At 46.6% G+C, this 13,471-nt stretch overlaps 1 protein-coding gene across 2 annotated transcripts in view; it reads left to right on the top strand.

Annotated features, from left to right (window-relative positions):
- The window catches only part of C2H11orf24 (chromosome 2 C11orf24 homolog), a 62,232-nt gene extending 51,784 nt beyond the window's left edge, over positions 1–10,448 (top strand). For both annotated transcript variants that reach the window (XM_090032364.1, XM_090032365.1), the window contains 2 exons: positions 5,452–5,568; positions 8,586–10,448. In XM_090032364.1, the coding sequence (XP_089888490.1) occupies positions 5,452–5,568; positions 8,586–9,703 (1,235 nt within the window). In that variant the 3' untranslated portion in view covers positions 9,704–10,448. The remainder of the gene's footprint in view (positions 1–5,451; positions 5,569–8,585) is intronic.
- The last annotated feature ends 3,023 nt before the right edge of the window (positions 10,449–13,471 follow it).

The following is a 13,471-nucleotide window of genomic DNA, read 5'->3' as shown; positions in this document are numbered from 1 at the left end:
AGGCAACAGAGGGAATTAGAAAATTCGGGATCTGTTCAAGAACATCTAGAGGTGGATAAAATCAGTACAAACTGCCATAGATTCAAGCGGGTAGGATGGCTTGATCGAACAATAGGCAGAGCCAACCGCACCCTGTCATGCATCAACAGGGGCATCACTAACAGGTCCAGAGAGGTCTTGCTCCCCCTCTACGCGGCGCTGGTCAGGCCGCAGCTGAAGTACTGTGTCCAGTTCTGGGCGCCGCACATCAAGAAGGACGTGGAGAACCTGGAGAGGGTCCAGAGGAGGGCCACTCATATGGTTGGGGGCCTCCGTGGCCAGCCCTATGAGAAGAGGCTGAGGGACCTGAATCTCTTCAGTCTCCCCAAGAGGAGACTGAGGGGGGAACTTGTGGCTGCCTACAGTTTTATCAGGGGCCACCAGCAGGGACTCGCGGAAAGTCTGTTCACCAGGGCCCCCCTTGGAGTCACCAGGAACAATGGCCATAAGCTGAGGGAGGATAGGTTTAGGTTAGATATTAGGAAGAACTACTTCACTGTAAGGGTGGCCAGAGCCTGGAATAGGCTCCCCAAAGAAGTGGTGCTGTCACCTTCCCTGGAAATCTTCAAGAGAAGACTGGATAGGCACCTGGCTGGGGTCTTATGACCCCTGCCACCCTCAGTGCTCCTTCCTGCCCATGGCAGGGGGTCGGACTAGATGATCTGTCTAGGTCCCTTCCGACTCAGTGATTCTATGATTCTATGAAACCTGAAACAATACATACATAGAGGATATCATACGCGAATAAGTTCATTAATCAGGTTGTAAATTGCTTGGCACCAAACATGATTGATCATGAGGAACACCTGTAGGACAGTACAACAAAAACAGACATGGAAAGGTATGAAGGAATGCTGTAAATACAAAGATCATCAATCAGCAAATTGTAAGAAGCAATAATGCAGGCTCAGAGGAAGCATTTCTAATGCATAAAAAGAGTAGAACAGAAATGTGCTCTGGATTTGTGTTTAACCCTGCACTATCCCTGCTGTCTGTCAGTCTGATCCCATGGCTGATGGTATGAATGTAAGCTACATTAAGTATATGCTTGCTGAATAGCTACAGGTTTCAAACCATGTTGTAATAGAACCTAATAACTCGTATGAACAGCACTGAAGGAGGGATTTGATAACAGTTTTCAAATACCTGAAGGGTGGAGATAGACTGTTCCTTGTGACTGCAGGAGATAGGGCAAGGAGCAATGGGCTTAAATTACAGCAAAGGAAATACAGGTTGGGTATTAGGAAGAACTTTCTCACTATAAGGGTAGCAAAGCATTGCAGCACAGCACTCAGAGAGGCTGTGGAATCTCCATTCTTAGAAACTTTTAAGAACAGATTAAACAAACAGTTGTATAGATGATTTAGGCAGAGAGGATCTTGCCTTGAACAGGGGGTTGGACTATATGATCTCTTGCAGTCCCTCCCAACCATACTCTTCTATGGGTGTTTATACATGTGCTGCAAGAACGGGGGAGGGGGTTGGGCACTTTAATTAGTGGCTCCAGTTAAACTGCTCTAATTAAGCTGCCTGGAGCATCATGTATCAGTGGCCCTGTGCTTCAAAATGGTGGCAGGGGTGCTTTATCTAAAGCACAGGGACATTGATGCATGAGATGTAGGAGGCTGCTGGAGCTCAGTAATTGTCATGCTCCAGCAGACTCAATTCATCGAGTCTGCTCTGATTTGCTGGAATTCTAGCATGTTGAGCAGCCTTCCTGTTCGTGTGTAGGTACCCAATGATTCTACCATACCAAAAGAAAGTCATAGGCCAGGTTTGGCCACCTTAGCTATGTTAACTATGGGGGTGGAAAAAAAAAAATCACCCCCAAATTGACATAGTTACACCAATGAAAACCCCACATAGGAGCAAATTACGTCTGCAAAGTGGTCCTTATACTTGCATAACCTATATCACATGAACAAGTGGTACAACAACGCACCAGCAAAATAATGCCTTTTTGTTAGAATAGGCTGCATCTGCCCTTGGAGCTTTGTTTTAGCTATACAGACAAAGCCTTTGTAGACTAATTTAGCTCCTAGGGTAGTCTGTTATGCAGAGGAATAAAGATGCCATACTCCATAATAGTTTATTCTCCTTCCTATGGAGGAATGAGCTACATGGGTAAAACCATGTTCGCATGGGTTGGGGGTGTGCCACTTCAACTCTTTTGGGAAAGAAGCAAGACTTTCTAGGGTAGATGACCCCCTTATATTTTGTTCACTCAGGACAGGAACATTGTTATCTTTTTCCAAGGCCACAGCTGGAGGCTATAAATAATAATGATGGAGACATCTTGAGTGTTTAGCCATGATGCTGACATCTGGATTCTGTGAGGGTGAATGTGCAGAACCCACAAGTCCTGAGTGTGCAGTTTGGTTCATACAAATCACATTGTCGTTCCTACCTGTCCTCCCAGTTCTGTTCCTTGTAGCCAGCTCCAGGCTGAAACAGAATATTTCAGGTGATTTTTATTCCTCCGCTGGTTCAGGGAAGCAGGGCTGACTTGCTGTGATTATGTGACGGTTCTCCTGTACACTGTAGAATAAGGGACAGCACAACATGTCTGCACAAGCAGGCATCCTTTTTCCCAACATACCACAACACACCTGTGTGCTTTGTTCCCACTTGTCTGCAGAGATTGTTGCTATCCCTTGTTTTGGAGGCTGTGAATTTTAGGAGTATCCTGTGTTTAAGTAAAAAGTCAGTGTATTCATGGCCAGATCCTGGGGGGCCTTGCATATATCCCTTAGAAGTGCCTATGAATGGGTTTATATTTTTTCAGTTCATCTGGTTTCACCAGTATCTTTTGAGATAAGTATGTGGCTGACTGACTATTTAGACAGAAGAGGAAATGTGGTGTTGGGGTTGTGCCTGCCTTTTTCTTCCCAGGAAGTCAGGAATTGTAGTATTCATAGATTTCATAGACACTGGGGGCTGAAAGGGACCTTGCACGATCGAGTCCAGCCCCTCTGCCATAGGCAGGAAGTCAGCTGGGGTCAAATGATCCCAGCAAGATAAGCATCCAAAAGCCTTTTGAATGAGTCCAGAGTAGGTGCTTGCACCACCTCTGGGGGGAGTCTGTTTCAGACCCTGAACACTCGGACTGTAAAGAAGTTTTTCCTTATGTCCAGTCTAAATTGGCTTTCCAGGAGTTTGTGGCCATTAGACCTTGTTATCCCTTGGGGAGCCCTAGTAAACAGACATTCTCCCAGATCCTGATGCTTACAGGCTGCACAGCCTTATATACTTACAGGCTGCCACCAAGTGCCCCCAGAGCCTTCGCTTCTCCAGGCTGAAGAATCCCATGTCCCTCAGCCTCTCCTTGTAAGGCTTGTCCTCTTGGCCTTTGATCATACAGGTGGCTGTCCTTTGGACTCTCAAACTTATCCATGTTCCATCTGAAGTGGGGGGGCCCAAAACTGGATGCAGTACTCCAGCTGTGGCCTCACTAAGGCCAAGTGAAGTAGGAGGAGGAAGTCCCTAGATTTGCTTGAGGTGCATCAGTGGATGCACGCCATTGTTTGGTTTGCTTTGCTGACCACGGCATTGCATTGGTGGCTCATGTTCATATTGTGGTCAGTCAAGACCCCCCCCAAATCTCTTTCGGTCATGGTGCTAGTGAGTGTAGCACTGCTGAGCGTATAAGCATGATGCTAGTGTTTCCTCCCAAGGTGGAACATCCTGCACTTCTCTGTGTTGAATGCCATCAGGTTTTGGTCTGCCCACCTTGTGAGTGTGTCCCCAGCCTATCTTCCAGTGTGATGACCTTCCCCCATAGTTTAGTGTCATTCACAAACTTTGCCAGTCCACATCGGACAGCAGAATCCAGATCATTATTGAAGATATTGAAGAGCATTGGCCCAAGTACTGTTGCTGCTACTGTTCCAGTCCAGCTGATTTTGGTATCCTGCACTGGCAGCGGCATAATGAAGGGTAGGGGACTAGTAGGCATGGGAATTTCTCCTGCGTCTAACTATAGGAAACACTTCTATATGAAGAATGATAAACTCCTTCATAACCCCTACCATGATCAGTTTCTGCCCCAAAGCATACTGTTTGAGTGTAATTTGCTGAGACCTGTTGATATCCTCTTCAGTGTCTGAAACCATTTAAGATGCAGCTCCTATCTAAGCAACTTACTACCTTAAGGTCCTGATCCTGAGAGAGTTTGGCTGCCTTCAGTCACTGTGGAAGCCAGTAAAATTCCACTTGGCTGGTTTTGAGCTGCCAAAGCTTGAGGAAAATGCTCTTTCCCCAAGTTTATAAATCTTCCAGAAGCTGTTTTGTTTTTGTTGACACTTAGATCATGCTAATGATTTATCTTTAAAACTTCAAGCTTCCCATGGCCTGCAGTGTAAGCAGGTGCCTCCAGAGAGAACTTTTAAACAAAATACATCCCACATAGAGCAGGGGTGGCCAAACCCGGGGCCCTGTATGGAGATCATTGACACTGGGGCATGAGTGTCCCAGAAGCTTTGCCTTGCAGCTCTTTCCTGTCAAAACTTTGGGTTGCAGTTAGGAGGGTTAGGAAGTTTGGCCTCTGTTTGTGCATATAAAGCACATGCCTGACGCATGATTTTTCTCTGCCCCTCCTTACACTGAAAGCTTTCAACAAAACATGAAAATGATTCGTTTCCTATACCATGCACTGACATCTACTAATCATTTTAATATTGACAAATTAAACATTCTGCATAACTGATCCCTTTTAACTTCACTGGAAGCACTCCCTGCTGTCTGGGCAGACCTCTGTATCAATTCCTCCTCCCACAGTCGCTTTATTCCAGGCTCATTGGGTTGCATGTCCATTTTGCATGCCCCAGGATGTGAAGGCTCAGTGTATATTAGCCATAGTAAAAGGATAGCTGTAAAGAAAACTCTTCTAGCCCTGTCTTAAAATATGTGCTGTGGCTTTCCCGAAGAAGAGGTAAGATACAGCTCCTCTAATGCTGCCTCACATTTGTCCAGTGTTGTTGCTGTTGACCTACTGAAGGTTAAATTTGTTTTAAAGATTCAGGTCGAGAGCTTTGTGGATTTACCTACTCTGGGGCAAACTTCTGATGAGGACGGGTCTATTAGTTTCTTTGGATTTCCAGCCACAGGTCACAAGTTTGAATGTGATTCTGAAATGTTGAGAGTAAGTGGGTTTTGGTCATGGACATTTCTGCTGTCAGACTTTTAGGAACTGTAAGTCTAATTTGGAATTGAAATCTGAACAAGGAGAGCTCTGTAGGTAATATCTATGTGTTTCGGGGTGTTCTTTTATCATGTGTTTAAAGAAACAATGGAGCGAACTGAGATGGTTTTGCTATCAAAGTGAAATCCCAGTCCCAGCAGGTGGTACTAATTTGCTCCCACAAATTTCAAATTCGGAGTGCCTTTTATTGTTTCTCTTGTCCTGCGTTTCAGGTCATCACAGCTGCAACTGGTCCATGTTCTACCAGAACCGTTGTGTCCTCTTACATTGTCGCCACTTGGGTGTATGTCAGAATGCCAGAGCACAAGACATTAAAGATCTCCTTGGAGGTAATTCCTCAGTGTAGGGCTTGTGGTAAAAACCAAATGCCTTGTAAGCCTCCTTTAATATGATTCAGTCTCTTATTTTGGTTTTAATCTTAAATACCCCACACTCAAACCCTAGAGGTTTTGGCTGAAAGAAGACCACATTATATTTCTGCACTTCAGATTGTGTCCATGAGTTGAATTGTGTCTTGGTAGTTGTGCTGTTAGAATAGCACTATGACCCTTAAGGCCCTTTTAACCTCCCCCTGTTAAACGGTTCATTCTGTCATGTTACTTTGCAGCCTCCTCTGTCTTGGATACTAAAGCATAAGGATTTTTGGTTTTTTTAAAGAGCAAGGAGGATGCTTTGGCTTTGCTTTGACTGGCAGGATGTCATGCCAAAGTGGCAGGCTGTATGTGTAAGCAGAGCAGCATTTTCAGCCGGGATCCTGGTTTTCTCTGATTAAAAATTGCAAATTCTCTGATTTAAAAACCCAAAATCCATGATAAAAATTAAAGGCCCCCCCAGCCCCCACCCAGGGCTGCTGGTGCCTCTCACTCCCTCAGAACAGCCCTCCAGACCCACAGACATGCACACACAGACACTGACACCCACCCCAGCAGGTAAGTGTGTGGGGGGGAAGGGGCGGGGTGGGGGGGGGGAAAGGGAAGGTGCTGAGGGGTAGTTCAAGAATTGAGGGGGAAGCATGCCCCTGTGCCCACTTCCAGGAGCAGGGCCAGGGGGTGAGGGCAGGGGTGCCACTCTATGGGTCACACACGTGCTGGCCGGCCTGACGGAGTTTGCACATGGAGGCCACCACTGCAACTTTGCCACTGCACCCTGTGTTACCATCCCATGGCCACCCATACAGCTTTGCAGGCAAGTGGCATAGGGCGCAGCAGCAGCAGTGCAATGGCGGCTGCCCAGCGGGAGGGCGGGAAGGGAGCTTGCACACAGCGGCCACCATTGCACCGCCACTTATGCCCCACAACTGGCTGCACAGCTCCGCAGTGGTACGGGGTGGTGGCGTCTGCATGCCGGCTGGTGGTGTGGGGCTTTGTGGGCAAGTGATGGGGGGGGTGGTACGGTGGTGCCCACCATGTGTGGGCCACACATGCAGGGGAGGGGGGGCTTGCATGCGGCCGGCTGCACGGCTCCATAGCCATGGCTCTGCGGCGGGGGTGGGGGCTCATACACAGTGGCCACTGCCGCTTATCTGTGGAGTCGTGCCAGCAGTGATAGCCACTGTGTGCAAAACCTCCCTGTGCTGCTGCTGCCACTGCGGACCCATGCCTGCAGAGCTGTGCAGCTGTCCACGGTGGCAGCAGCGGCACAAGGAGGTTTTGCACGCAGCAGCCATCACTGCTGGCACGGTTCCACAGGTAAATGGCAGGGGCTGCCGCATGCAACCCCCCTGCCCCACACAGCCACCATCCCTCACCACTGCTGCAGAGCCATGGCCATGGAGCTGTGAAGCCAGCTGCATGTGAGCACCCCCCTTCCCCACCCCTAGCCAGCCAGCCAGGTGGCCCACACATGGTGGGCACCACCACACTGCGCCCCACATCGCTTGCCCGCAAAGCCCCTCACAGTGGGGCACCCCTGCCCTCACTCCCCAGCCCTGCTCCTGGCTGCACTGTGCCGCCTGGGGTCGGCAGCAACCGTCCGCATCCTCAGCCCCTTTCCCCAGGCGTGCCCCACAGCCCCCAAGCTCCACTTACCTCTAGGATCCAGGGGCAAAGGGCGAGTCTGAGCCTGATCCAGCCTTGGCTGCCTCAGAGGCTCAGGCCCTGCCCTTCACCCTCTCCCTCCCCCTCTGGGCAGGGCTGGTGGATTTCATCCCCTTTCTGCTATCAGCTCTTGCAGGCTGGAGCTGTGGCAGCCTGCAAGAGCTCTTTGCACAAGCAGAGAATCTGTGGATTTCTCATCTTAAAGGGGAAATCCATGTTTTCTCTGGTTAAAAACAGGGAATCTGTGGTTTTCTCCTTTTTTCCGTGGAAAACAGAAAACCCAGATCCCTGACTATCAGCAAATGCTAGCTGCTGTTTATACAGTAGCAGGCTGCTTCGTTTTAATGGGTGACACCCTTACAAAATGGAGCTTGTTGGCAATTGAGGATCCAATCCCTATTAAGTAAGTCTTGAAAATTCCACCCTACACAAGTTTAAAACAAAATCACTCCTTCCTGGTTCGTTTTGTGTCATCTGATCTTGCTCAGAGATTTAGCAGTCAGAGTCCCATTAAGACTGGGATTCATGCAGCTGTTGAAATGATCAACTGAAGAAAGTCTTTCTCATTTTAAAAAGTGGAAATTTTCACAAATGTTAAAAACGGGTAAAATTTGATCTAAATAATGGCCTTGACAGTGTCTTCTTACTGTATAAGCGAGGGCCAGATTCTATTCCAGCTATTGGGTATTGGTGGACTTAATGTTTCTAAATCATATTCTGGCCTACCTTGTACAAGTCCCTGGAAACCTCTAAAGGGTTTTGTAATTTTTGTAACACACCATAATCTTACTCTTAAGGCTGAGTCACAAAAAAGCAATGAAGAAGAGAAGGGCCCACCTCCTTTTGCTTTAAGTAGCTTTTCAGTCTTAAACAGCATGGAACAGGGTCTTCCTTAGGAACCTAAATCCACCTACACATCTAATAGGTAGAATAGGATCTGACCCAGAGGGTTTTGTTACTGTTCAAAGTAGAGAGCTACTTCTATACCTTTTTAAGAACCTGTTTGACAGGGGAGGTGACCCTTCCTGCTGACATTCCTTAAAGGATTTCAGAGGGTACCAGCCCTGGGGAGAAAAAATGCTTGAGGCCTGTGACATCACTCAACTAACCCAAGGAGGAGGTACCATTTCTGAGAGGGATCATATACAAATGAAAGCCAGGTTTTGATTCTGTGATCCTACTCACACTGGAGACATAACTGTGGTAGATTGCTTCAGGAGATGATGCTGGCTTACTACTGTGAGCAAGATTGCAATTGGGTCTTCTGTTTTTTTTTTAAACCTGCTTCTCTTTGATTCTGCTTTTTAAAGAATTCATCCTTAAGAAAAGATCACTGGAACCAAATCAAACTACAGATGCAAAACAAACGGTGGTGACAAACATCACAAATAATGACTCAGAGGTTGAAAGGAACACGCCAGCACCATCAGCTCTAGAAATGACTACAAGAGGGACCAGAACAAGCCCAATAGTTGTAGTTGCAACCAGTGCCACAACCAACACTGCTCGTGCCACGACCACCACTGCTTCTTCGACCCCCATGACTGCCAACACCACTATAGCCTCAATCAGAACAACGAACAAGGTGAAAATGTCTACTATTCCAGCCACAAGTAATAAAACACATTTTGGAGCCTTGAATGTCTCTGAAAATTCCAGCGTCCTTCCCAGCACAATACATCCAGCTGCTACTTCTCCAAATTCAAGTCATGCGGCTTCTAGCTCTCATCCCTCAACTACCTTTGGTGAGTCCAAACTTTCACCCAATATTTCACTGGCTAGTACCACGCCTGTTCCAGTTCTCAGCACAACAACACAACCCAGTACAACCATTACTACAAGCAGCACTTCTACATCTAATAGGAGTACAACTGTTGGGGGCAATCCGAAGACAGTAATTTTATCCACAGCTGCAGCCACCTCACGCCAGTATTTGGAAGATGGGACAGGCGTTTCCCAAGTTACTAGTCCCTCGATACCAGTGACGGAAATGAATTCTTTAAACCCCAAGCTGGTGACAACCACAGCCAAAACAACCAGAGTTAAGCCAACTCCTCCTCTTCCAGATACTTCAGAGGGTGCAAAACGTTTAACTAGCCAGTTAACAACAGAAGCCACCATTGGTTCTGGGGTGAGAACAATATATACAACTGTTTTGACTAAGCTTACAACCACAAATGCAGCAGATACAGCCAGAACAACAGTCCCAGGCCTAGACATCAGCCAACAAAGCACAGCCAGTGTGCATCTGCCTCCAAATGCAGCAGACGACATCAGTTCACTCCTGGCAGTGCTTATGTTTGGCATATTGTTTTTTATAACTGTTATAGTTCTGTTTGCCATTCAGGCTTATGAAAGCTACAAGAAGAAGGACTACACACAAGTGGACTACTTGATCAATGGAATGTATGCAGACTCAGAAATGTGAAAGGGTGGGGCAGAGACCCCAAGAGACAGGCTTCAATGTGTATCATGGAGACAGAAAGCCTGTGGCTCATTTTTCTTTCTCATTTACCTATAAGACAAACTGAAAGTGCTTCCAATTTTACTTCCAGTGCAATTTAGGAAAAATGCCATGTACTGTATTAAAAAAAAAAAAAAGAAGATATTTTTCTCAACAATAACAGATTGCTATAGAAATGGAGTATTGTCTAACAACCCTGGCGCTAATACAAAAGCCATTGTTGTTCATTGCCAAATGAAACAGAGAGAGAGAGAGAGAGAGAGTGTGTGTGTGTGTGAGCAGTCATCTTCCAAAGATTGCAGAGAGCTTCGTAAACTTTGTTTACACCTGATCTTAAGTTCCTTGTGTATCATTAATTCCACATGCAGCAGTTTGTAAACTTCCTGTCTGTAAAATGGGAATAACAATGCCCATTCACCTTTTATGAAGTGCTTTTAAATTCAGTAGATGAAAAGCCCTGCCTAAGTGCTAAGTATTACTTCAATGAGAAATTTAAGCCAATGAGCATATGTTCTGCTAATGCTTCCTGCTTGTAAAGAGATCTGTTTACAAGATACTGTAAACACTCGGTTTACTGCTGAACAAGACAGTTCTTTACTGAGGTGCAGATTCTTGTGCCTCGATACATACATGATCTTATTTTTGTATTCACTCAATAAATGGGTCCTGAAGGGCATGTAACTTTGCATTTATGTGTTTATTCTTTCCCACACACCAAAAATGCATCTTATGATGTGGAAGCATCATTATTATTTACAGTAACTCATGTAAAGAACAAGTTACAGTAAAAAGTAACAGCCTTACATCTGTCCTCTTAAGGATCTGGGGCCTAGTTTTGTTGCTGTTCTGCCACACCAGGAAGTTCCTGCTGCCTCACCTAGACTGTCCTGAGATGGCACACTTCTTGGATAGTCTTATGTTTCTGGGAGGACTTGCTTTGTCACATAGTTATCTATGATTCTGGAAATATCTTTTTTTCCCCTACATTTTGCCTCCCAAAACAAAGGTCATATCTTACGGGTGGGGGGAGGGTGCGGCATGCAAGAAAATACATTGTGAACTAAACATGTGAAAAGTTTTCTAGGATCTTATCCCCCTTGAAGGAAAAAGGTGATGGGTGCATGAGAGTGCACGCTTTGGGATATTTAGGAGAAAATCAGAGGATGAGCCCTGACAAAGGCTGAGTCCAGAAGCGGGGGCGGGGGGTTGGGGACTGTCCTTTCCCCCTCCCCTCCATTCCATTCCTTGTAATTTTGCATAACCCCGCCTCTCTTCCATAGTCCCAGTCCTTCATTTGCATAACCCTGTTTCCAGTCCCTCCCACTTCTTTCCTTGCCTCTCATTCCATCATTTGCATAACCCTGTCCGTCTTCCCTCTCCCCCTCCTCTCCTTAGGAAACACTTCCCTCTCGTTCTATTATTTGCACAACCCAAACCCCTGTAGAGACGACCTCCACCACCCCCACCCCCATCATTTCCATTCCCTCCTGCCTCTGCTCCAGGATTGCAGGGCTTTTCTCTGCTTGCCGGTAAATGTATTTATTTATTTGCAGCAAGCTGCTCAGGGATGGTCCAAAACCCCAGCTTCATTACACTGATTAAACCCAGAGAAGCCATTAATCCACACTTAACACATTGATTAATGGTTTCCCCAGGTTTAATCTGAGTAAACTACAGTTGCAGGCTATGTGGCAAACTGAAGAGGGGTGGGATTATGGGGGTCTCTCAGCCAATCAGAGGCATGTGGAGGCCCCCTGTGCTCAGCCCATGAAAATGGCTCCCCAGCCCTCAATCTGCTCACAAAATCACCTGGCAGCTGTCTCAAATTCAGTATGTCCCTTCTGATAAGAAAGGCAGTAAATAAAAACAAATGAGCAAAAACACTGATTCAAAGAAGGGAATACCAAAAAGCAGAGCTGAACAACTTGAGAAGTAATGTAAAAAGTAAGAACTTATTCGCAGAGTAGAGACAACAAAGACCTGAAGCTGCAGGTGTGAGAACTTGACAAAGGGGCAAGTAGAATAGATAAATATTGGCATGAGACAAGGGCATCACGGGCAAAAATGTGGAAACAGCAAGACTTGTTTTTTAGTGACTTTGGGGACCATGGTTAAAGTAAGCAGTTGTTACCATTGTCCCAGGCAGTTTCACTGAGTTGGACCGATTGCTAAACAGATCAGCTGGTGTACTAAGAGACAATAAACCTCTCTAAGCTTTTGCCACCGAACACGAATTTGAGTCATTCTTTTTGGATAACACCTAGGCTTCAGGAGACCGTTTGCAGGAAACAGGCTCTGAGAGCACACAGACCCAAGCAGCCCAAAACACCAAAAGCGACAGCAAGCAAGAGGCTACCCAAACACTCCCCCATACCTCAGAACAGCAGCTGAATATGACTCAACAGTGTGCCTTTGTTGCCAAGAAGGCTAATGCCATACTGGGCTGCTTTGGTAAGGGCATCACCAGCAGATTGAGGGAAGTCTTCCCCTCTATTCAGCACTGGTGAGGCCACATCTGAGTACTGTGTCCTGTTTTGGGCCCCCCACTACAAAAAGCATGTGGACAAATTGGAGGGAGTCCAGCAGAGGGTAACAAAAATGGTTTGGGGGCTGGGCACATAACTTCTGAGGAGAGGCTGAGAGACTGGTATATTTAGTTTGGAGAGGAGAAGACTGAATGGGGATTTAATAGCAGCCTTCAACTACCTGAAGTGGGGTTTGAAAGAGGATGGAGCTGGACTGTTGTCAATGGTGGCAGATGACAGAACAAGGATCAAAGGTCTCAAGTTGCAGCAAGGGAGGTTTAGGTTAGGAAGAACTTTCTCACTAGAAGAGTAGTGAAACACGAATAGGTCACCAAGACAGCTTATGAACTTTCCATCTTTGGAGGTTTTTAAGACCTGGCTAGACAAAGCCTTGGCTGTGATGATATATGCGGATGGTCCTGCTTTGAGCAGGGGGTTGGAATAGATGACTTCCTGAGGTCCCTTTGAACCCTAATTATCTATGATTTTTAGTAGTGTCACTTCTCTTCCAAGCTTTTGCAGCTGTAATTCTTGCAGCCACTAGAAAAAGAGGGATCGATTTCTTATCGATTTCATAGACATTAGGGCTGGAAGGGACCTCAGAAGATCATCGAGTCCAGCCCCTCGCCCAAAGAGCAGGAAGTCAGCTGGGGTCATAGGATCCCAGCCAGATAAGCGTCCAATTTACTCTTGAAGGTGTTCAATGTAGGTACTTGAACCACCTCTGATGGCAGACTGTTCCAGACCTTGGGGGCGAGGACAGTAAAGAAATTCTTCCTTATGTCCAGCCTGAAACAGTCTTGCAGTAGTTTATGACCATTCAAACTTGTCATCCTTTGGGGCACTCTGGTGAACAACCATTCCCCCAGATCCTGGTGGTCACCCCGATAAACTTATAGGTGGCCATCAGATCACCCCTGAGCCTGTGCTTTTCCAGGCTAAATAGCTCCATGGCTCTTACCCTGTTGTCATAAGGTCTGTTTTCCTGACCCCTGATCATGCGTGTGGCTCTTCTCTGGACACTTAAGCTTGTCCACATCCTTTTTGAATTGTGAAGCCCAAAACTGGACACAATACTCCATCTGCGGCCTTACCAAGGCCGAGTACAAGGGGAGAACGACACCCTGGGATTTGCTTGAGAAGTATCTATGAATGCAAGCCAGCGTTTTGGTCGCTTTAGTAGCCACAGCATCGCATTGCAGGCTCA

Source organism: Crocodylus siamensis, chromosome 2, assembly GCF_052110815.1.
Source record: "Crocodylus siamensis isolate JL-2025a chromosome 2, ASM5211081v1, whole genome shotgun sequence".
NCBI lineage: Eukaryota > Metazoa > Chordata > Crocodylia > Crocodylidae > Crocodylus > Crocodylus siamensis.
The sequence above is the reverse complement of the archived record's forward strand: the minus strand, read 5'-3'. Positions and strand labels throughout refer to the sequence as shown.